Source organism: Vulpes vulpes, chromosome 7 (assembly GCF_048418805.1).
Source record: "Vulpes vulpes isolate BD-2025 chromosome 7, VulVul3, whole genome shotgun sequence".
Taxonomy (NCBI): domain Eukaryota; kingdom Metazoa; phylum Chordata; class Mammalia; order Carnivora; family Canidae; genus Vulpes; species Vulpes vulpes.
Window position 1 is genome coordinate 110,351,732 of NC_132786.1, and position 22,005 is coordinate 110,373,736.

The following is a 22,005-nucleotide window of genomic DNA, read 5'->3' on the forward strand; positions in this document are numbered from 1 at the left end:
AGACTTTAGCTGACTATAGCTGATAACACTATTGTATAATTGAAATTTGCCAAGTGTAGAACATAAATGTTCTTACCAAAAAAAGAAAAAAAAAAAAAAGACAAGTATCTGAGATGGTAGATGTTAATTATCTAATGAGATTGTGTACCTATATCAAATCACCATGATGTATACTTTAAATATCTTAAATTTTATGTCAATTGTGCCTCAATAAAGCTGAAGTTAAAATGAGAAAAAAAAACTATGATCATAAATTACCAGTATTTAAATCTTTGTATTTGTCTCTTATACTTCTTTAGGATAAAATCCTAGTACTGGATAGTTGGGAGAAAAACATTTTGATTTATAGTATAAATTGTTTTAGGCAGAGAGATGCACCCAGCTATGTGTAATATCTATGCCAACACTAGGTAATATAATTTTTTAAAAAGTTAAAAAGCTCCATATAATGGACATGTTATATTTTTGTGATTTGAAATAGTAGTAAAGGGATCCCTGGGTGGCGCAGCGGTTTAGTGCCTGCCTTTGGCCCAGGGCGCGATTCTGGAGACCCGGGATCGAATCCCACGTCAGGCTCCCTGCATGGAGCCTGTCTCTGCCTCTCTCTCTCTCTCTCTCTCTCTCTATCATAAATAAATAAATAAAAATTAAAAAAAATTAAAAAAAAGAGAAATAGTAGTAAATATTTATTAGGTTCCTGCTAGGTGCTATCACCTAAGACTATGCTAAGGATTTAACCTAAACTTTCTCATTTAATTCTCGAAGCAACCTTGTAATGTAGGTCAATATTCTCACGTTAGGCATAAGAAAATTTAGGATTGACAAGAAGAAACAGTTTGCTTAAGGACACATGACCTTTTATTTTATTTTATTTTTTTAAATTTTTGTTTATTTATGATAGTCACAGAGAGAGAGAGAGAGAGAGAGAGAGAGGCAGATACATAGGCAGAGGGAGAAGCAGGCTCCATGCACCGGGAGCCCAACGTGGGATTCGATTCCAGGTCTCCAGGATCGCGCCCTGGGCCAAAGGCCGGCGCCAAACCGCTGCGCCACCCAGGGATCCCCACATGACCTTTTAAACTTAACTTTTAAATTTGTTCATTTAGTAAGTTGTACAAATGTTTTAATTTTTTTGATGTGGAATGTTTTGATCTTTTTTTGTTATGACTTCTTTGTATTGTTCTTAAGATCTTTTCTATACTATAATTCTCAAATATTTTCATATTTTTCCTAAATTTTCTAGAATTCATTTTTAGATATGATATACAGTAAGGCTCTAATTTTATGTTTTCTAAAATTGTATCCTGTTGTCCAAGCACCATTTGTGAATATTCTTTTTATAATTTGGAATGCCACTTTTCTCATATGCTGGATTCCCATATAGTCATTAATTTGCTGTTAGGCTCTATTCCTTGCCATTGATTTATTTGTCTATAATGTCATATCTGTAAGGAGTGCCAATAGTATATCTGGAAAAAATAATGTACAGTATGTTTTGATGTGTGGGAGGGCTAAACATTCTTCATTTTTCTTGTTTTTCAAATTTATAGGTCTTGCTTTTTCACTTCTCCCTCAAGTTTAAAAAAGTTTATTGAGTTCCATGAAAAAAATCAAAGCTAGAATTTTGTTTAGCATTGTGTTAAATCTATAGATTATTTTAGTGCATAACTGACATGTTTATGATACTTATACTTTCCATCCAGGAATATAATATGTCTTACTGTTTATTTAGCTGTCCTTCTATGTCATTTAGTAAAAATATTATTTTTTAATAGTTTTTCCTGTTTTTTTTTTTTAAGATTTTATTTATTTATTCATGAGAGACACAGAGAGGCAAAGACACAGGTAGAGGGAGAAGCATGTTCCATGCAGGGAAGCTGGATGTGGGACTTGATACCGGGACTCCAGGATCACGTCCTGAGCCAAAGGCAGACGCTTAACTGTTGAGCCACCCAGGCATCCCTAGTAAAAATATTATTAATTTATTAGTTAGATCCTCCCTTCTTCCTTCCTCTTTTTCCTCCTTTCTTCCTCCCATCCTATTCCCTTCCTTCCCCTCCCCTTCTCTCCCTCCACCCCCTCCCAACTTCCATTTGTGTGTTAGGCACCCTGATAGATACTATGAATACAGTGGTGAGCCAAATATAGAGATCTGTGGCCTCATTAAATTTGGAGAAGGAGATAAATGTTAAGTAGATAATCCTAAAAATAGGTATATAATCACAAGTACTGTTAAGGAAAAGATACCATGTTAATGCGGTATTTTTTCAGTGGTATATTGCTTAATTTGGCTTCAATTTGGCCTTCCTAAGGAAGTCAAGGTTTGGAAGTTGGGTTAGAGTGTATTAGGAACTTAATTGCTTTGATAAATATTGTGAGTGGAATCTTTGTTTTATTACTTTTATTACACTAAAATTTTTGGGGGTACTTGGGGACAAGGCTGGGTATGCAATGCTATGTTGACATACAATGCTATATTATTTTTCCTGCTACAGAAGAGATATTCTGCTCTATTCTGGCTTCCATTGGTGGTGTTAGTTTTCGGTGTAGCTGTTCTTCTTTTGTTCATCTTTTTCTCTCTATTGCTTTTAAGAGGTTGTCTTTGGTGTCCTGCAATTTCTCTTTTGAGTATCTAAGGGAGGATTTATTTTTACTTTTCTGACTTGAAATTTATGTGGTTTAAAACCAGATTTTAGGATTGATGCCTTTCAGCAGTTCTGGAAAGTCCTCTGCCATTATTTCTTTGAGTATTGCCTCTCCTGTATTCTTTCCATTATCTCCTAGTGGAAATCTAACTAGATATATGTTAGATTATCTTACCCTATTGTTCGTGTCTTTCCAGTCCACTTTTGTTTTCTGTCTCTATGTTTCTTATTAGTGCATTCTAGATGATTTCTATTTTTTTATTTCCTAAATCACTGCTATTTAGAGACTAATTTCTGTTGAAACTACTCTTGGAGTTTTGTTAACTTTAAGTCTAATTATTATACTTTTTATTTCTCAAAGTTAATTTTGTCCTTTAAAAAATCTGCTTGGTTGTTGACAAGTCTTTTGATGACATTTTTTTAAAATTTCAGGTTTTTATTTAAGTTCTAGTTAGTTAACATATAGTATAATACTGGTTTCATTATTTCATCACTTACATGTAACACCCAGTGCTCATCACAAGTGCCCTCCTTAATCCCTATCACCCGTTTAGCCAATCCCTGCCCACCTCCTTCCAGCAATCCTCCGTTTGTTCTCTATAGTTAAGAGTCTGTTTTCTGGTTTGCCTCCCTCACTCTCTGTCTCTTTTATTTCTTCCTTCCTCTGTGTTCATCTGTTTTGTTTCTTAAATTGCACATGAGTGAAATCATATTCTATTTGTCTTTCTCTGACTTTCTTCACTTAGCATAATACTCTTTAACTCTGTATTGTTGCAAATGGCAAGATTTCATTCTTTTTTTGTGGGTGAGTAATATTCCATTATATATGTATATACCACATCTTCTTTGTCCATTCATCAGTCGATGGACGTCTGGGTTCTTTCCATAATTTGGTTATTGTGGACATTGCTTCTATAAATATTGGGGTGCATTTGCCCCTTCAAATCAGTGTTTTGGTGATCACATTTTTAAGACCTGTTTTTATTTTTTTGAACGTAAAATTTAGTATTTTTATAGTCTCCTTACAATTTCAGTATAGTTTGTAACTCTGATTCTGTTCTCTATTTCTTTGGTGTCTTTTGCTCTTATTGCCTTCAATTCCTTACATATTTGTGATTTTGCCTGTGAGGTCATATTCTTTGGAACTGTATCCATGGGAATGATTGGTGTGCCCCATCAGAGATTTGAATTTTCTTTTGTCAGGTGCTTGGTTGTTGGGTTACCCAGGATCTCTTTATACTAAATTGACAGATTAAGGTTTCTTGGGCAAGCCAATGGGATGAATTTGGTCTGAAAACCCACATTAAGATCAACTTGGGGTTTATGAATTCTTAAGAGAGATTTTTTTTCCTTCATCTGGTTCCAGGTTTTGAGATGTGCATTTTATTTTGCTTTTTCTTGTGCTTGAGGGGGGAAAATGCTGTTTCTAAGTTCTCCTTACACTAAGGGTAGAGGCCTTTGTGGTTTTAGCTTTCTACTGGGGGAAGGGAGATCATGTACAGGATCAGTTAGATTTCCCACATAGAATGAGCCCCAAGGTTTTTCTCCTTTACCATATGTCATTTGAGACCTTGAAAACCGAAGCTGAAAGTTATCTGGTTTAGGAAAATGCCCCAGAGGCTCTGTTTACCTTTCTGTTTTTTTTTTTTTCATTTTCATTTACTGTTTGTCTTCTGATTTCTATTTACTGTTTTTTTTTTTTTTGGCAGCATATTTATGTGATTAAAATTTCTGCTTTTCACAAACATTCTATTCAGTAATTTAGTGAGAGAATTAGGGTTTTATCTGCTATTGTCATCTACTCATTTAATATTTTTATTTATCTTTGAAGGCAGTTCTTTTGGAAATAAGACAAGAATAAAAAAAGAAATTGTATCGAAGAATCAGCAAGCAGTTATATCAAGCTTTGTCTGCCAAAGTGAAATAATTAACATTTTATATTTAAATGTGATGTTACTTATAAGCATACAAAGTGCAGTTGTGATAATAGGCCATGTCGAATTTGTAATCAGAAAGAGATTTATAGATTATGTTATTAGAGTACCTACTTTATGCTTAGTTTTCAGTTGGAGGAAAAAGACTGGTGATTAGAAGACTTATATGGTTGAGTTCTGGGCCTGCTACTTGCCAGCCTTACATCCAACAAATCAAACTTTCCATAGTCACATGAGAACAATAACTCTTGGCCTTCCCAAGTTTTGAATAGTTTCTAGAATTGGATATGCTAATAATCTATGTGCCAGCACTTATAAATGGCTATTATTTTTAATTTTGAAGTTTTTAATTTGCATTGAATTTCAGTGCATGCATAGAGTGCTACCTTTGTTCCATATAACCTCTTAAAACCCACCTTAATTCTTTACCTTTCTTTATTTAATTTCCTCTTTGTATGACATTATAGCTTAGTTAACCTTTAGACTATAGAGCAGAAACCAAGAAATTTGAAAGCCGATTTAGAATGATTTGTTGAAATATTGAGTGTTACCTAGTTATACATCTCTTTCATGTTCATATCAGTTGGAGATATCTTCCAGTGTTTTAGGGCATAGAGTAAAATTAGTCTTTGATAGAGAATAATAAGTATGCAATATCCAGTCAATATTGGGAAGATTTTTAAAACGTCCAGTGTCTTTTGATAGGATTAGATTCTTCTCTACTTGTCAGCAGAGGGAGCTTTTGCCTCACTTTTGGATTCCAGAAGCCTCACGGTGGTGAGATTATAAAGAGCCAATATGTCTATGGAAAATGCTTATTTCCTCACCTAGGATTGAATAGGTTTTGGAAGAAGTTTTTCCTTTGTTTTTATAAAGGAAAAACTTTCTGTACTTGCTTTCTGAGTTTTTTTTTGTTTTTTTGTTTTTTTGTTTTTTTGTTTTTTTTTTTTTTTACAATAGTGGCTCTTAAGTGCTGCTGTGAGAAGTTCTTTAAAACTGGTTAATGCTGGGATAAAATAGTGGTTCTCAAATGCTATTCCATGTTAAAGTTTTGTGTGGTTTTAAGGCAACAAAAAACTTAGCTAAGGTCTGAAGATTTTATAAAGCTAAAATAAATTTGCTCAGATAAAGGGCTATACTTACTGCTAACATTTTCTACTTCCTACTTATTTGTATTATATTGTCTTTATACAAAATGTTGGTAAATAGTCTGTGTTTTTTAAAAAAATCTTTGGACGGTTCACAAGGTTGACAACCTATGATGATCAGTTAAATTCTGGAATCATTGCTTTAGCAAGTACTTCTGCAAATAAATATTGGAATTTTAAACCGAACCATTTCCAACTTCCTGGTCACCTTTTGTCCTTTCTCCTGAGATGTTTTCTATCCTTTTATACCTACGAAGTGAGACTTAATGACTGAACTATCATATCAAGGGCCCTTGGGTGGCTCAGTCACTTAAGTGGTTAAGCATCTGCCTTCAGCTCAGGTCACGGATTCCTCAGTTCTGGGATCAAGCCCAGCATAAGATCAGGCTCCCTGCTCAGTGGGGATCCTGATTCTTCCTCTACCTCTGCCCCCCCCCCCCCCCCCCCCCCCCCCCGCTTGTGCTCTCTTTTACTCTTACTCTCTCTCTCAAATAAATATATGAAATCCTAAAAAATAAAAAAGAAAACAACTATCATATCCAAGGTGTAGATAAATGTTGGTACTAAGGGAAGTTAGGGGGTTGTTTTTTTTAATTTTAGCAGGCAAATTTGGGGATTAAGATTGGCATGCATTCCTGCCACGTTTCAAATACTAACCTGGGTATTTTGCATATGTTCCCTTCTTTATTTTTTATTTTTTTATTTTAAAGATTTATTTATTTATTTTATGATAGACAGAAAGAGAGAGAGAGAGAGAGAGAGAGAGATAGGCAGAGACACAGGAGGAGGAAAAAGCAGGCTCCATGCCGGGACTCCAGGATCGTGCCCTGGGCCAAAAGCAGGTGCTAAACTGCTGAGCCACCCAGGGATCCCCTGTTCTCTTCTTTAATCTTCATGGCAACCCAGTGGAATGTAGAGATTGTGATAAGGTTTATTTTGCATTTGAAGAAACAGACTGAATTAAATTAAAGTCAAAGTCACATCTGTAGATTGTGTCTGAGCCAGGATTCAAAACCTTATAATCTTGTCTTTCGATTCAAAATCATTGCTCTTTCCACTATACATTTATATTTTAATCTGTATTTGATACTTTCTCCAATTTGTTCTTTTATGATATACCATCCTGCTCTGGGAACAGTTAACAGCCGGAGAATATCTTATTTAGTACCTTTTTTTTTTTTGAGTAGTTTTCTTCTGGTAATTATCCCTTGTTTTTTATAGACCAGAAAGACTGCATGCAGAGTTCTAATAATTACTAAAGCTTTAAGGTTTAATCTGTGTATGTTTTCAAAGTTAGAGTTTTATGAAATACTGATGGATCTGAAGATCATTCTGTTCTTTTGGCAGCCTCTTTGGGCTTCCACAATTTATTCTCTATGGTTAAGTGATTTTCACATTCATTTATGTATTTTCCTTTTGGGTCTTCTCCCACCTAAACATCATTTCCTGTGCCTTTCCATTAAAGTTTATCTTCTTAAGAGCTGAGTTATCCTTAATCTTTTTCCTTTCTTCTTAATATTTCTTAGAGTACCTAATGTTGGGCATACAATGAGTACTTTGTTTTTTGACATAGTACTAAGCCCTAAAATAATTTAGAATTCCAATTGTTAACTCTCACATATTAAAATTAATGATTTCAGGGCCTTTACTATGCCATTTTTACTTTAATGTTATTCAGTCATTCAACAAATATTTATTGAGCTGTTAAGCCCTACTATATTCTAGGGACACTTTGGGGTTGGGAGGTGTGGTGAATAAAGTATGGTGCCAGATCTTAAGGTGTTTTCATGTGAATATTCCAGTATGGTTAAATATCTTGGCCTACTGGGGGATCATTGGCATCTTGGTACCTAGTAGTACAATCTGACTTGGTTTTTTACTTTCATGATGATTTTGTTGACTTGAACAGATGTTTTGGGCCCTAACATATAAGGGATTGCATTCCATACTGTAAATTAGATAATGAAAACAAAATAGACAGATCTTCAAGGGTTTTATGCTTTGTGGAAGTTGGAGAGGGGAGACAGATCTGCCAAATTTAACCATATCAACAGGAAAAATGTCAGTAACAATAGGGAGTGATGCAGAATGTACTAAGAGAAACTAGAGGGATAGTGTGGTAATTATGGCTAGAGGGGATTGGAGAAAGTTTCGAAGATGGGGTTGTATCCTGGAGATTGAGGATATGTAGAAGCATTTTGTGCGATTAAGGTGGGAGAATAGCCTCTGAGATGAATTGAACTAGACTGACAAATGCCTAAGGGCATGAGGGCAGTCTTCTGTTACCTGAAGTGTTTGGTGGTTGGGACTGGATGAGAGAGAGTAGTCAAAGTTCATTTAGCAGACACATTAAAGAGTTCTTTGGATTTCCTGTTGATTAATTTATACTTATTTCTGGAGACACTGGAGTGCCTTTGAAGTTTTTGTGTGTGTTGATAACATGCTTGCATCTGTATATTAAGATGATTGCTTTGGTATATTTTGTTTTTATGAGTTTTATTAAAGATATGTTTTTTTAATGGTTTCTTTTTAGAAGAATCCAAGGATGTTTATTAGACCAAACAATGGTTAAATGGCACATCAAACTTTGTGATAAGAATTGACAATTGCGGAAGTTTAAAGTCACCATTGCCATTATCCCTAACTCATTTTGATTTACTTTTTAAAAATTGTACAAGTTTAGATGAAGCTGAACATCAGCTGAGAATTTCTTGGCTTTAGTTACTTTTTTCATAACTTCATTTAATTGGTTATAGTAAGTCCAGTTTAGACTATAGACTATTGTTCCTTCTTTTGATACACTCATTTTAGGATTAAAAGAGTAACTATATATAAAAAGCAAATATTTAGCTTTTGGAGTTACTGCTTTATGGGATGGTTAATATTGCAAATGAATATTTGTACAAAATGAAGAGGTATTTAAAATGTTTTCTGTTTGTTAACACTTTTTTTTGTTTTCTCATTTCCTATCATGCTTGTTATTACCTTGAGAACTCTACCTTGCTTTGAAACTAGTTACTTAAAAAAAACTATGCCCTCAACTTTTAGAATTTTTCTTTTGGATGAGAGAAAAGAAAGGAATGTTAAGAAGTAATGAACTCTCTGTATGATATCACCTGTCTTGTCTTTCTTATGACACTCATTAATACTAGAGATGGGGGAAGATTATAGATATATAGATATGTGTGTGTTGGGGGAAGGATGTAGAGGCAGGGACAGTGCATTCCCAGATAGGGCTTTCTGGTACACTCACAATACATTTCTTTAGAGATTTCAATAGTTACCATGGCAGGGAAATTGCTGTTTTGAGGAAAGTAAACTTAAAATAGGCACATTATCACCTTGAGTAACACAAACCTAAGTTTTGAAAGATTTTCCATAGTTCTTAAAGTCTTAAAAACCCTTTACTTTGACAAAAAGGATAAATTTCTGACTGTATACTCCTTTTTATATTAAATTTACCCTTTTTGCTCTGAAAGACTTTCCCCCCTCAACCTGAAGTTATTTCCCATAATTCGATCTGTAAGAAAGAGGGCAATCCAGTTATATCACTTATTGAATGCTTACCAGGATCAGGCAGTGTGTATTTTTGTTATATTCTGTCCTTATAGCAGCATCATATAATCTTTTCATACCGTTGCTTTACAGGTGAGGAAACTGGCAGAGCTTTCAGGGCTAAAATAAGGATGCAGCAAATCTGGTCTAAGGTTCTGGCTTGGCCATTAGTTCTGATGAACATGTCTGCCATATTCATCAGTGTCTCTGTCCACCTAACACCCTTCCCCCAAGTGCACTGCTCTCACTCCTCTACAGACATAATTCTCTTATAATCCATGTGTCTGAGCACAGGGTGCTCTCCGCTTTTGTTTCTCTGATTGTCTGGCAAACTATTTCTCAACCTGCAAGACCCAAATATTATTTATCTCTGTTTTGAAGCTTTTCTTGATTCTTCCAGACACTATTAATCAAGCTGCGTTGCCTTTTAAATTATTCTGATATGTCCCTCTTCTTACATTATTATAATATTTAACTGGTTAACTCCCATGTTTGCTGAGCTTTCTTAGGGTAGCAACTCTGTCTCTCTTCTAGCACATGCTAGGTATACTGTGAATGTTGTGGAATTTATTGGTTGAATGTGAGTTCTGGAGAATGTTATCAAACCTTTCATGATCATTACATTGGACAAAGCAATTCACCCAATATCTTATGGATGCGAGTGATAATATAATGTTTAGGGCCTTCTTTTACGCTCTAACATTGCATACATAATGAATCTATCACATATAATGCTAATTTAATGAATGGTTGTAATTTCTTTATAATACGTTATTAAACTTGTTCACAGTTTAAGGGGAAAATTGTGATAAATAGCTTGGCAGAGCACACACTAGTGGTCTTTGTAAGGCTATTAAAGTGCCTATTAAAATGAGACACATTAAAATGTCAAAAGGCAAGTTCATAGGAAGAATTAGTATGTAGCCCCAATTTTTATTTTCTTGAGTCTTAAAGTAATTAGTCTCATGAAGTTATTTATTGGGAGAAACTCTTAAATAATAGTTGAGAATTTGTATAATATTTCCCTGGTACATATTTAAAAATATTAGCTACTTAGCTCAACATATGTGTTCTGTTTGTTGATTTCCTCTGTTTACTTAGGGATTTATTTATATAAAACTAAGGTTTTAAACTTAGAACCTACTTGAATATTGCATTATTATCAGACACTGATTGCTTTTAGAATGCTCAAAAAAAATATGAGGGAGTCATAAGAAAGAAGTTAGCTATACTTTCATTCAATTAATTGCCAATTCTTAATTATTAAGCATGACCAAATAGTATCATGTATCTCAAAACTATGGTAGTTTTATTTAAATGAAGATATGAATGAAAAAGTATAAAAATGCTCTTTTATGGTGGTGAATTTAAAGTCCTACAAGCTCTAGAAATCCACCTACCATTTGTTTTTAAGTCAGTATCTGTTGAAATTCTACTCTGAACATTTTTATGTCTTTGCTCATGGCAAAAATGTTGTATCATTTTTGAGTTAGGTTTGCAATAAAGATTAATGAGTTAGTGTTTCAGTTTTTCTGTAACAACAACAACCAAAATTTTTTCCGTGCGTGCGTGTGTGTAAAACTAGCAAGCGGAAGTTCCACAGACTTTTGGACTCTTCTGTTCTTATGTATCAGTCTCTTGATGTTTCCTGTCTGCCTTTTTGACTACCTATACAGCTGTTTTTCATGTGTTTTTCAGGCTTGGAGAAAGACCAACTATTTTTGACAGCTGCATGCTGAACTGCAATATATGCTTGGCCACAGGTCACGTTTGCATTTCTTCACTTGTATTTTTACTCAATGTGTAAAAGAAATATGAGCATAGAGAGATTCAGAAAACATGTAGCATGCTGAGTAATGATAGTCTTCTTTCATGTATGCCATTCTACTTACTCTGCTGCATAGATTTCACAGGAAGAAAAAGACAGCAAAGAAATGGTATTCAGGACTGCCCTCCATGGGGCCCTTGTTTCTGTAATAGTGAATGATGGAAAATGCTCTGGGTCATGCATGGTAGAAAGAACTTCTGAGCATGGGGACACACACATGCACATGTGCATGCATACACGCACAGTGCTATACACCATTTTAATGATTAGACTATAATTTAATAGAGAAGACTGTTAATCTAGCAGTCAGTTCAACATGTTTATCCATTATGTTAAAGGTACATGATATTTTAACATCAGGAAATGAGACACAATATTTAATAAGTGTTCATTTCATGAGGCTGCCACATAGAACTTTCCTGCCTCCACTTTCCCATCCCCACAGATATGAAATTTCTTCTTTGCCTTTGAAAATGAAAAATAATAACTTTAAAAATCCTTTCAAAATGATTTTGGTGAGTCATTTCCCAATTTGTTCTTAGATCTTACAAATAATATTTCAAATCACAATGGTTAGTTTTCTCTCATCATTGGTTGAAGATCAATGGGATAAACATCCAGATTTTAAATTCTGATGAAATTTCCAACCTTTCTAATTATTTCAACTTTAAAAGATACTTTTTCTCTGTATAGTTAAGGCATAATTTTTGAGGAAGCATCATTAAGATATTGTCATTTTTTTTCAATCTACTGCTTGCTTTGTTTCATGCCCTATTGGTAAAACTTGATACATTTTACTAGGTCAATTCTTTTTTTTTTTTTTTTTTTTAATTTATGATAGTCACAGAGAGAGAGAGAGAGAGGGGCAGAGACATTGGCAGAAGGAGAAGCAGGCTCCATGCACCGGGAGCTCGACGTGGGACTCGATCCCGGGTCTCCAGGATCGCACCCTGGGCCAAAGGCAGGCGCCAAACCGCTGCGCCACCCAGGGATCCCCTTACTAGGTCAATTCTAACTGCCTCTATATTTTCTTTTAGTATGTTCCTCCCTGCCACCCTCAGCCCCAAGAAACCTTCTCTACTGTTACCTTTGACCCCTGTTATTACCTATTTTCAGTTTAGGATGCATCCTACTTCTATCATGAAATCTTTCCCAAGATGTTTGCTGTAATGAAGCTCTTTGATTTTCTGTAGTACTTAGTCTTTTTCACATCATTTAGGGGTTATATGTTAACTTATATTAATTTTTAAAATGGGTCCAGTATGGTGTAATGGAGCCTCCTTGGGAACATGTATAGTATAATGGAGTGAGATAGACTTCTATTTGAATACTAGCTCTGTCATTTTCCAACTCTTTGGCATTAGGCAAATTATTATTTTTAAAAGATTTTATTTATTTACTTACCTATTTTAGAGAGAGAAGAGCATGCGTGAGTGACAGGAGGGGCAGAGTGAGAGGGAGAAGGAGGAGGAGAAGGAGAGAATCCTAATTAGTCTCTGCGCTGATTATGGAGCTTGCTGCAGGGCTCGGTCTTATGACCCTGAGATCATGACCTGAGCTGAAACCAAGAGTTGGATGCTTAACTGACTGAGCCACCCAGGCATCAGCCCTCGGCAAATTATTTAAACTCTGTGGGTTTCAGTTTTCTCATGTATTAAGTGGAACTGACTACCTTTAGAGTTAGTAAAGATTATAGCTAATATGCTGGGTAAATGTTTAGCACAAAGGCAGGAATATAACAAGTGCTCAGTAAATGTCAGTAGTAGTTTTTATTCCTGTTGTTGTATGTTTCTTACAGCTCCTAATATAATATTTGAGCATGTGGTAAGGTCTCTGAGTATGGTTCAGGGCTAGGTCATTTAAATAGCTCCTGAAATCCTATCACTTTTATGAAGGCTTCCTGTTGGCTCTGTTCTGTCAGAACTACAAAACTTTCATGGCTTCTCTAGACTGTTCTTTCTGTTTCCATTATCTGTAAGGGGAGCCTTTGGTATGTATTCTGAAGTGGCTTCCAAAGCAATGATTTGAAGGATTTATTTATTTATTTTTGAGTAATGTTTTGGATTGATCCCTACATTTTTCTAAACGTCAGCAGCCGGGATTGTAATAAATAAAGCATTTTTCACATACTTCAAATGCAGTATGTGAAGCACATAGAATAAAATCTCAGCCAGTCTGAGCTTCAGATGAATAAATTATTTTGCCTAGCTTACTTTAGTTCAACAGATATTTATTAGTGTATCTCCTATATGCCAGGTATTTTATAGTTGTTGGATTTACAAAGATAAGTAAGACATGGTTCCTGCCTTTGAGTTTAGTGTAGAGTGAGCAAGAGACACAAACAGATTATTTCAATTGATGATTAGTTGTAAGATAAAGGTGAGGATGGGACTCTGTGAATAACACATGGAAGGTGGTTGAGGGGGAAGATGAGCCTAAGCATGTGATGTCTCTTAGAGGACAAATGGGTTGATCCGCTTGTTTCAGGGACAGAGATCTAACTCAAAGTGGCTTCAACATTTATGGGAATTTATTGCCTACAAAGTTCCCAGGTAGGTGTGGGTCCAAGTGATGCTTGATGCCTTGGCTCAAACAGTGTCTTCCGTGGCCCTCTTTTAATTGTGCCTTTGTAAAAGCCTCTGTGATTCCAGACTTTATCTTTCTCACATATTATCTCCCAGGGGGTAGAGTAAAATTTTCCCTAGTTCTAGCTAAACCTAGAGATTTAATTTTGCACATTGGGTGTAAATTATACCCATCCCTGAACCAGTCACTGTGATTAATGAGATAAAAATTGGTTTGAGTAAGTCAGGGCCTACCCTCAAGCTTAGAATGAAATCTCATTCAAACCTCATGGCCAAAGACAGGAGGAGAGGAAAATAGATGACCAAGAGGCTGTCAGCAGATGTGCAGTAGACTGGGGAAAATGAGTGTAAGATTTTTTTGGAGAAAGGTAATAATACAAGCAAAATTAAGGAGACATACACCAGTAAGGGTGGGGGTGGTGTCCTGTTGTCACCCATACATGGCTTCTATCTTTGAGGCCTATCAAGATAGCTGTTGCAGCTCCACCATCATGACGGGAAGACTGGAGGGGGGGTATATACTCACTCCTTTTACAGGTATATCTGGGTGTTGTACATATTACCTTTGTTCCTATCTCATTGACAAGAACATAATCATGTAATTGTATCTGTAGTAGAGGCCTGGAAAAGCAGGCTTTTATGCTGAATGACCATGTGTCTAGTGATAACTTCCAAGTATCAAAAGAAAGAATGGCTGTTAGAACAGTTAGCTTCTGAGCTACAAGTTTGTTTTTGCAAGTGACTGGGCTATACCAAACTATATTAAATCCAGTCAATAACTTCTAATACCTTGTAGCACGACATTTCTCTTTTTGAAATGTATAGGGCTAGTAATTCTTGTACTCAATATGGAGCCCATATTGAACCTAGACTGTTACTCTTTTTTGCGTTATTTTATATGTAGTTTATAGATGTTCTGTTTCTAGGGCAGAAGACACTTCAAAATCAATCTGTAGTTTAGGGAAATCTGTGATTGGTATTTTCAATATTAATATTTTTCTCTTCAAAAAGTACTTGACACTATGATTTATGTAAAACTGGTGCTTAATACATGTCTGTGGATTTGGGCTCTTGTGTTTGACTCATGTCTAAGTCATTTGAAAGTATGAGACTGACATACTATGAAGAAGAGAAGTAGCCTCTACTGTGCAGTTTTTGTTATATTTCTGACTTTGGAATAAATGATATCTTATAGAGTTAATGATTATTCTGAGAGATTATCTATCTTGAGCTAGAGATTTTAGCATATGGTAAATGAAAATAAGTATACTTAAAATTATAGACATCTTCTGAATAATTTAAAAATTGGGATATGTATATATGCTGATATACAGTAATCTGATAGCTTCATCAGTTTGTAATTTAAAATTTAAACAGCTTATATTGTCCCTTGGAGAAAAAAATTAACTGTGATATTTTTGTTATGGATAGTGATAAATGAAAACTATGATATTTATAAAGGAAAAGTCAACTAATTTCCTCTAACTTTTCTTTAGGTCGAGATTTAATTTGTATCCAGTCAATGGATGGGATGCTGATGGTGTTTGAGCAGGAAAGCTATGCTTTTGGGAGATTTCTCCCTGGTTCTCTTTTACCTGGCCCTCTTGCTTACAGTTCCCGTACAGATTCCTTCATTACTGTCTCTTCCTGCCAACAAGTGGAAAGTTACAAGTAAGTTTGGATGTTGAATCTTTGGAATTGTGACTTTTGTATGTTTCTGATTAATTCTTTTTTACAAAAAGCTTGAATATTACAAATGAAAAGGAGATTGGTTTCTTTGATAAAATATAATTGTGGTGATCAGAGGATATCATTTACATATTGTAAAATATTTGCAACTATAGTGCAGAGATTGAGAAAAAGGATTTTGAGAGAGGCAGACCTGGATTGGAATCTTGAGTTTGCTACTTGTGAATGTTTGATAGTCAGTGCCCTTACCCTGGTTATAATGGGGATAATAATGGCTATTCTTTTGGAACTTTAAGTTTTTATTTTAATTCCAGTTAGTTAACACAAAGTGTTTTTTTTTTTTTTTTTTAAAGATTTTATTTATTTATTCATGAGAGGCACACAGAGAGAGAGGCAGAGACCCAGGCAGAGGGAGAAGCAGGCTCCATGCAGGGAGCCCGACGTGGGACTCGATCCTGGGTCTCCAGGATCAGGCCCTGGGCTGAAGGCAGTGCTAAACCGCTGAGCCACCCGGGCTGCCCCGACACGAAGTGTTATATTAGTTTCAGGTGTACAATATAGTGATTCAACAACTTGTGCATCACCAGGTGCTCACCACAAGTACACTCCTTAATACCCATCACCTGTTTAACCCATCCCTTCACCAGCTTCCCCTCTGGTAACCATCATTATGTTCTCTGTAATTAAGAGTCTTTTTCTTGATTTGTCTCTATTTATCCCTTTGATCCTTTGTTTTGTCTCTTCAATTCCACATATGAGTGAAGTCATGTAGTATTTTGTCTTTCTCTAATTTATTTCACTTAGCATTATACTTTCTAGCTCCATCCATGTTGTTGCAAATGGCAAAATTCCATTCTTTTTTTGTGACTGAATAATATTCTATTGTGTGTGTATCATATCTTTTCTATGCATTCAACAGTAGCTGGACACTTGGACTGCTTCCATATCTTGGGTATTGTAAATAATATTGTAAACATACGAGTGCATGTATCCCTTTGAATTACTGGTTTTGTATTCTTTGGGTAAATATCTAGTAGTGCAATTGCTGGATTATAGGGTATTTATGTTTTTGTTTTCCTTTTTTTTTTTTTTTTTAAGAGAGAGAGTGAATGGGGAGGGGCAGAGGGAGAGGGAGAGAATCTCAAGCAGGTTCCACACTCAGTGAGGAGCCTGATGTGGGGCTCAATCTTATGACCCTGGGATTGTGACCTGAGCTGAAATCAAGGGTCAGATGCTTAACCAAGCAGTCATCCAGGCCCTCAGGGTAGTTCTATTTTTAACTTTCTTTTTTTTTTTTTTTTAACTTTTTGAGGAACCTCCTTACTGTTTTCCACAGTGGCTGCACCAATTTGCATTTCCATCAACAGTGCGAGAGGGTTCCTTTTTTTCACATCCTTGCCAACACCTGTTGTTTCTTGTGTTGTTTATTTTTGCCATTCTGATAGGTGTGAGGTGATATCTCATTGTAGTTTTGATTTGCATTTCCCTAGAGGTAAGTGGTGATGAACATCTTTTAATGTGTCTGTTGGCTGTCTCTATATCTTCTTTGGGGAAATGTCTATTCATGTATTCAGCCCTATTTATAATTGGATTATTTGTTTTTGGGCTGTTGAGTTTTATAAGTTCCTTTTTTTCTAAGTTCTTTATATATTTTGGATACTCACCCTTTGTCAGATATGGCATTTGTAAATATCTTCTTCTCCCTCTGCCCCTCCCCATTCACTCTCTCTCTCTTAAAAAAAAAAAAGGAAAACAAAAACATAAATACCCTTAAAAGGTTGCCTTTTAGTTTTGTCGATCATTTCCTTTGCTGTGCAGAAGCTTTTTATTTTGATGTAGCCCTAGTAGTTTGTTTTTGTTTTCTTTGCCTTAGGAGACATACCTAGAAAGAAGTTCCTACAGCTGGTATTAAAAAGGTTACTGCCTTTGTGTTACTGCCTGTGTTCTCTTCTGGGATTTTTATGGTTTCAGGCCTTGCATTTAGGTCATTAATCCATTTTTAATTTATTTTTGTGTATGATGTAAGAAAGGGGTCCAGTTTCTTTTGAATGTTGCTGTCCAGTTTTCCCAACACCGTTTGTTGAAGAGACTTTTTCCCGTCGGATATTCTTTTCTGCTTTGTCAAAGATTAATTGACCATATTGTTGTGGGAATAATGGCTATTTTGAGAAACTTATTAAAAAGATTGAATGTATGTCAAGTTGCTACCCATAGAAAATGTTGATTAATTATTGTAGCTGTTCCCTGAATTACAAATATAAAGCACAGTATGAGTGGAAAAAGTGATAAAAAGATGCATATATGAAATAATTTTATAAAAAAGTATGTGACATAGGAAGAATACTGCAAAAAATACAAGTGTTATTATGAATGTTTTAAAAGAACAATTCATAGTAGAAATGAAGTATGAAAATGATGCTATGAAAACAATTTGTACTTTTTGGGTAGAAATTCTTATGATTTTGGTGAATTGTGTTTGAGAGAGACTTTATTCTCTTCTACCAGTGAAATTTCAATAAAAATTATTAGAGTTTGAACTTTTTGGAAGGTGTATTTTTTTTGTTAGAGGGGAGAATGGGAAAAGAAAGTACAAATTCATTCTGGGAAAAGAAATAGACTTGGGGGATTACAGTATCTTCAGTAACTTTATTGTTGTTATCTTACGGATGGCAGCATTTAGAACTTTAAGCAGCTGACCAACACTTCATTATAGCTTTTCAATATTATTTTTGATCACATGATTTTTTTTCCAAGGCAGGAAGAAAATATAAATTCATCAGACAACAGCTGTAAATTTTTGTCTTCAAGTTTCAATATTGTGCATATAGCAAGTTAATGTGGTATTCCCTTCACCTTCATAAGTGGCAATCTGCCTTTTGTGAATTATTGACAAGATAGCTCAGATTCAAAACCCTGAATATAAGCAAATGTTTGTGACTAAGCAGAAGTGACAGAGGTAGTGTATCATTATATCATATTCCTTCTTTAACTCCTGTGGCTCTTCTCCAAAGGAGACGAATGAGTTGTGGCATTGCTACTGGTAAGAAATAAAATACACTTATTTAGAGAGATTGAGAAAAATATCTGTATAATTCATTCAAGCTTGCCAAAGATTAAGCAGTATTGAGGGAGATCTGCTTTTCAGCTTTCCACCCAGGTCCTGCCAAGTAGGGATACTGGTAGTGCTACACTTGGGTCACAATACAAAGATTTGAATGCTCCATGACTTACTCTTTGAAATATGTGCATGGGAATTAATTTGGTAATAACTCCAGGAGTGACTAGATGAGGAAATAATGTGTAGGTTTCCTTAATGTGTAAATTTAATCTCAAAGAGACTCACCATCTTTGAACTGTGGTAATTTACCAACATACCAATCTATTAAATCCATCTCCATCTCAGACTAAAAATGCACACCTTATCCATTATGTGGATCTTTTATAATGGTAAAAATGCACGGGAAATGTGATTATTATGAAATGATGACAATTAAGGGGGCTTATAATGTTAAATAGAATATTACATTTATATACACTTTCAAGTTTAATAGATTAAATGATAATCACTGGTGCAATTTAGGTTTGGAGGAAGCATGAAAACTATAGGTTTGTTCTTTTGAGGCTTCATCTATTTATAATCAGTTAATAGGATGTAATCAGTTAATAGAAAAGGATTTTAAGACATAATTTATTTTCATTTTTGGCATTGATATTTAATTACTTTAAAACAAGCTCAGTTATTTTCAGATAGGAACTAGCAAAGGCTGTGGATCTCAAACTTCAGTGTGCATAAGGATCACTTGGGCAGCCTGTAACAAAATGCACATTTACAGACTCCCAATTATCAGTACACTAGATTTTGATTTAATAAGTTTGGGGATAAGACCCAAAAATCATCATTGCAGACACACACTCTAGGTGATTCTAATTTAGCAACACACTTTGTTGTTTTTCTTTTGAAGTGAGAGAACTATTTGCCTTTTTTGGGTGGTGGCAGGGTACCATCTTTTAGGTACCACCATTCTCTTAGCAGTATTTGTCAAGATTTTGGATTTTAGCTTTTTATTCTTTTTCTGTCCTTCACCTGTCAGAGTTATTTTGTCAGTAAATCCTAAGCTTCCTACTTTTTTCCCTTGTATTCAGCCTTTGCTTCCTATTTCCATTGCCATTCAGGTCTTTATTTCCTCACTTGGATTTCTGGTTTTCTTACTTTTAACTTAAGCTTTGAAGAATCCTTCTCATATCTGTCCTTTTAAAATAACCTGTTTAAGCCAGAATAACTTTTTTGCCCATTAAAAAATCGAAACCTTCATACATTGATGTATGAATGATGTATGATGTATGAATCCTTATGATCCAGTCCTATTCTACCTCTATTTATGTGGATGTTCAGAATTGGAAGGGACTTTTAAAGTTACCTGGTTATTCATCCTACGATTTTTTTATCACCTTGATATTTGATTGCTTAAGACACTGATTTTTGCCAAATATCATATATTGCCATCTTTTTTTTTTTTTTTAAGATTTTGTTTATTTATTCATGAGAGACACAGAGAGAAAAGCAGAGACTAGGTAGAGGCAAAAGCAGACTCCCAGTGGGGAGCCTGATGCGGGGCTTGATCCCAGGATGCTGGGATCCCGCCCTGAGCTGAAAGCAGACGCTTAACCACTGAGCTACCCAGGCACCCCCATATTGCCTTCTTGTATTCTGCTGAAATATTTCAGAATATGTCTTGTGTTATCAGATTCCTGACAACAGAGTCTGTCTTAAACATCGTTCGTTGACTGAATAAGTTGGTTCGTTTATTCAATTATTCATTCATTCAGCAAATATTTTTTTGAGAGGCTTCTCCATATCTTATACCATGTCAGGTACTGGAAACACAGAGTCAAGTAAGAGCTGTCTCTGTCCTCAAGCAGTATGCAAGTAAGGGTGATAGATAGCAAGTCAGTCAGCTATTTCATTTCATTGTGGTAGAGGCTCTAGAGAGCTGTGCACAGGATACTGAGGGGGCTTACAGGTGGGACCTCTCAATAAGAGTTCAGTGGAGGGAGGCTCTCTGAAGAAATATACCTGGCATGAGCTTTATTTTCTCTCCTCTTTGCTACACACCCCCCCCCCCCACATCCCTGCATGTACCTAGTGCATTGCTAAGTAGATAAGGGACTTTATGTATTTTTAAATTATTTGTAGAGTTTAATTGACAATATTTTAAAAAGAATATTGTGTTCTTCACCAACCTTAGGCTCTGGCCAAATTGAAATATTTGTTTTCCGTATATGTTTAGGGCTTCTCTCTCTCTCTCCTCTTTTGCTCATGCTATACTCTATCTGACGTTTTTCTTTTCTGTATATGAAACTTTTGTCTGGAAGCCTCCCTGCTCCCCTGCTCCTCTTCCTGACCTATCTGTAAGTAACACCTCCTCCTTCTTAATTTCATGGAGTAGTTTTTGTGCTCTTTCTACAGGTACTAGTCATACTTTAACTGATATTATATATTTGCTTGTTTTTTCATTGACAAGGGTAACTGATCCATCATGGCAGGGATTTGTATCTCCTGAAATGCCTAGCATTGTACCTTGCCAAAGGGAGATGTTTAACAAGAACTTGATGAAGGAGTGAAAAGTTTGTAAGAAAAGCTGTTTTGTTACTGGCATCTTTCAATGAAAAGGATTCTTCCTGGCATTACTAAGAATGTTTTAGCTTTACTTGTAATGAACATAGTAATGCTCTGTACCTGGAGCTTCCATTTCTAGTAGAGTTCTCTGGGTTAAATTTCAAGTTTCCAAGATCTCCTGGTACCTTTGAGGTGACAACTTTGTTTCATTTTAAAATAAATGATTTCCGAGGGTTTAGTTTCGTGCTCTGTGACACCTCAATGCATATTTTAGTTATTTGCTGCTGTTTCTATGATGTGATATGGAAGAGCACTAAATTATATGGCTGAGTTTAATTGTGGTCATTGGTGTTCCACAGGACCTGTTAAGCATTTGTGGCTGTTGGGTCAGAAAGTGCTACCATTCACCTGGACTTGCTGTATTTGTGCTTAGTGCCCTTCTGTTGAGAAACACATATGACATACTCTTTTGTGAAATCTTATTACACTGGGCCTGATTATTCTTTCAACAGTCTCAACAAGGGAATTTTATTCTTTTTTTTTTTAACTTTTTTTTTTTAAGATTTTATTTATTTATTCATGAGAGACACACAGAGAGAGGCACAGACACAGGCAGAGGGAGAGGCAGGTTCCTTGCAGGGAGCCTGACATGGGACTTGATCCAGGTCTCCAAGATCACACCTTGGGCCGAAGGCGGCGCCAAACTGCTGAACTACCCGGGCTGCCCAAGGAATTTTATTCTTTAGCTTAATCACTGAACATTTGGGTGGTAAGAAAAAAACAACCAAGTGTTTTCTTTATTTCAGAATTTGCAAGTCTGCCTGGAATTGTTTGGTTTTAGAAATAGGTTTCCGTGTACATTATTGGTCACAGTAAAGAGGGCTTAAGGAAGAACTATAAAATAGATGCTATTGTAAGTTTGTCATCATCTAAATTTACTGTCAGTTACATTTAGTAATATAATACTATTCTGAGTTGTCTTCCAGGAAGAGAATGGTCTGGAT

At 35.4% G+C, this 22,005-nt stretch overlaps 1 protein-coding gene across 16 annotated transcripts in view; it reads left to right on the top strand.

Annotated features, from left to right (window-relative positions):
- BBS9 (Bardet-Biedl syndrome 9) overlaps positions 1-22,005 on the top strand; it is a 433,010-nt gene that overhangs the window by 92,510 nt on the left and 318,495 nt on the right. For 13 of the 16 annotated variants that reach the window (XR_012002751.1, XR_003238169.2, XR_012002752.1 and 10 more), the window contains one exon: positions 15,192-15,366. Coding sequence is in view for 13 of the 16 variants with exons in the window: in XM_072764704.1 (XP_072620805.1) it covers positions 15,192-15,366 (175 nt within the window). In the remaining 3 variants the exon portion in view is untranslated. Of the gene's footprint in view, positions 1-10,980; positions 12,115-13,597; positions 13,663-15,191; positions 15,367-22,005 lie in introns of those variants that run through there. The other 3 variants (XM_072764708.1, XM_026019109.2, XM_072764709.1) reach the window with 3 other exon arrangements.